The sequence below is a fragment of the Octopus bimaculoides genome, chromosome 10 (genome assembly GCF_046866305.1).
Source record: "Octopus bimaculoides isolate indiv1 chromosome 10, ASM4686630v1, whole genome shotgun sequence".
Taxonomy (NCBI): Eukaryota; Metazoa; Mollusca; class Cephalopoda; order Octopoda; family Octopodidae; genus Octopus; species Octopus bimaculoides.
The window spans coordinates 72,374,424-72,377,329 of record NC_142937.1 but is presented as its reverse complement, the minus strand read 5'-3'; the positions used below and the strand labels follow the sequence as shown (position 1 = coordinate 72,377,329).

Genomic DNA, 2,906 nt, shown 5'->3' with positions numbered 1-2,906 from the left:
AATCATTTTGTAAGAAAAAAATTATAATATAAAGCCAAATATTAAACTAAAATTCAGATTTAAATATTACAGAAAGTACTAGGTGAAACTAAAAGCTATGCAAAATCTTTTCTTTCTTAAAGAAACATTTTTTTATATATTTTCGTACAAATAAATACAATATCTTATTATACAAATTCTTCGTATAATTTTTCTTTTAATTTAAATTTTATTCCAAATTTTTTGTTTTAATTTTTTTTCTGAACTTTTTACTCCAAGCGTTCTAACTTGGGTCTTGACATTACCTCACACGTACCTTACCTTTTGTTCACATATTTGTGTTGTCCACTGCACATCAACTAATTCGCAATGAATGCAAAGAAACGGAAATGTGTTGACGAATATATTCGATTTAGATTCATGTCCCTCCAAAAGAGTGATACAGAAGTCCCCCAGTGTGCGATATGTTACAAAACTTTGAGCAATGATGGAATGCGACCCTTACGCTTGGAACGTCACTTGAGGACAACACATCCTGCTCTGGCAGACAAGCCCAAGGGATTCTTTGGAATAAAATGACATTCCTTGAAGCAAGCTAAGTTGGACGGTAGTGGGGTATTTCGGCAACAAATTTCAACGGTTGTTGAGGCTTCCTATGAGATCGCCATGTTGACTGCAAAGAGCAAGAAGAGCCATAACATCGGAGAGTCTGTCATAAAATCAAGTCTATTCCGTGCAGCAGAGATCGTTCTGGGGAAAGATAGTGCAAACAAGCTTTCCCAGATTTCACTATCAAACGATACAGTCAAGGGAAGGATGGACGACTTGTCTCAAGACACCAAAGATCAAATTTTAACCAAGTAAGAGATTCTCCTGTTTTTGCCATCCAGTGTGACGAAACGACTGCCATCGCTCACTGTTCTCAGCTACTGGTATACGTTCGTTTTGTGTTAGGCCACTGTGTAAAAGAGGAAATGTTGTTCTGTCACTCTATGGATAGTTGTACAACAGCAGCAGCTATTTTTCGTGATGTATCAAACTTCTTTCAGGAAATCCAACTTTCGTTGGTAGGGGTGTACACTGATGGAGCTCCAGCTATGCTTGGTCTGCAGTCTGGATTCATTACTAGGGTGAGAGAAAAAAATTCATCTGTTGTGAGTATACACTGCATACTTCATCATGAAGCCTTAGCAGCCAGAACCTTACCCACTGAAATGAGAAATGTCCTGAACGTGGCTATCAAGGTTGTCGACTTTGTTAAAGGTGGAGCCTTAAACAGTCGTCTTTTCAAACTGTTGTGTAAAGATATGGAATTTGAACATGAAGCATTACTTTTTCACATGAACGTACGATGGCTATCAAAGGGGAACATACTTGGACGGCTTTATGAACTATGAAAAAATGTAGCAATATTTCTAGATTTGCAACTGAAGGCAGATCTCCATGACAAGTTCTAGTTTGAAGGCTTTCAGCTATCTCTAGCTTAACTGGTGGACATCTTTGAAGCGTTGAATGCTCTCGACATTAAACTACAAGGGAAAAACATCAACATTCTCACGCACCACGACACTATTCAAACTTTCATGGCCAAACTCGACCTCTGGAAATGTCGAATTCAGCAGGGAAATACAGCCAGTTTTAGTTACTTGGATTCTGATTCTCATTCACGGAAACCTTGATTCTGAGTTAAAGAAACAAATAATCACTCATCTAACTCAGAATCAAGGATACGTCCCAGATATAGATGAAAAGCGTGAAGCTTAGAAATTCATCAAGAACCCATTTCAGTGTGAAGTGACTGATGTTTTGGATGAAGTGCAAGAGGAGTTTCTTGAGCTGAAGTTCAACTCCCCAGCTAAGGAAGACTTTAAAGAACTGGATCTTGAAACGTTCTTGATCAAGTACATTCCTGTTTACCCTCTGTTCTCACATCAGGCTCTTCGGAGTTTAGCTATGTTTAGATCCACGTATCTTTGTGAAGCTGCATTTTCCACGCTCTTTGCTGTCAAGACCAAGTACAGAAATAGATTGAATGTTGAAAAGGACTTACGTTGTGCACTCTCTGGCATTCAGCCATGCATTCATGTTTTTGTAGCTAAGAAGCAGTTTCAAGTATCTCACTAATAACGTGACTAATTCATATTCAATAAAAAAAATACTTTTTGCTAAGAAGCAGTGTCAGGTATCTCGCTTTTTGCATAATGTGATTATATATAAAATTATACATATTTTGTATAATGTGACTAATTCATATCAACAAAAAAAACTAAAAACATATTTTAGATTTTATTCAAAATCTGGGAGGGAATTTTATTCAGAGATGCAAGGGAACGTGGTGAGAAGCACAAATTCCTAAGGGAGGCGTGGTAGTAAAATGGTTAAGAACCACTGCTTTAGATGATTCGTCTGAGGCTGCTTCTGAGTCAATGATACAAATTCACTATTTTAAAGTGATCTAAATTAAAACCTTCCATCAAAATCTTATTTTTCAAACACCGGCTTACTCTATATCTTTAAAGTTAATGGAAATAATTGCAGTGTATTTCAACATAAATATAATAACAAAGGAGTTAAAGGCAATTTTCGAATATTTTCAAAAATAAACTTCTGTCCCAGAAAATATCAATACTAAGATCCCTAAAATATTGTTAGTTGGGTATTCTCAAACAGAATTTGTTTGTGGCGGTGGAATACTGTTGTGCATATTTTGGAAACATTATGGAAACAATACAATTTTGTCACAATTTCTCCGTTCAAATTGCATTATTTATAAAGGTTATGCGTTTAAAGTTCTTTGTGCAGAAAAAAAGCCTCTTACCGAGTTATTATTATGCTTTGTGTGTGTGCATGCCTGCATGTGCTTGTGTGTATGTGCGTGTGACTTCCGCCCTAGATGGAAAACTTTTAAGAAAAAATGACATACAGAA

General features: G+C 36.4%; 1 protein-coding gene across 1 annotated transcript; it reads left to right on the top strand.

Annotated features, from left to right (window-relative positions):
- Positions 1 to 348: 348 nt before the first annotated feature.
- LOC149133771 (uncharacterized) lies at positions 349 to 2,103 on the top strand. Its single transcript, XM_089358254.1, has 3 exons — positions 349 to 522; positions 870 to 1,109; positions 1,768 to 2,103. Exons 1-3 carry the CDS (start codon positions 349 to 351, stop codon positions 2,101 to 2,103), a joined length of 750 nt encoding a protein of 249 aa, XP_089214380.1.
- The last annotated feature ends 803 nt before the right edge of the window (positions 2,104 to 2,906 follow it).

What these genes read in the sequence shown, in the direction of transcription:
- LOC149133771 (XM_089358254.1), top strand. Translation starts at nt 349, where the DNA reads ATGAATGCAAAGAAACGGAAATGTGTTGACGAATATATTCGATTTAGA. An exon ending in GGACAACACATCCTGCTCTG is followed by an intron (nt 523 to 869) that starts GCAGACAAGCCC and finishes TTTGCCATCCAG; the next exon opens with TGTGACGAAACGACTGCCAT. An exon ending in AGTCTGGATTCATTACTAGG is followed by an intron (nt 1,110 to 1,767) that starts GTGAGAGAAAAA and finishes AACCCATTTCAG; the next exon opens with TGTGAAGTGACTGATGTTTT.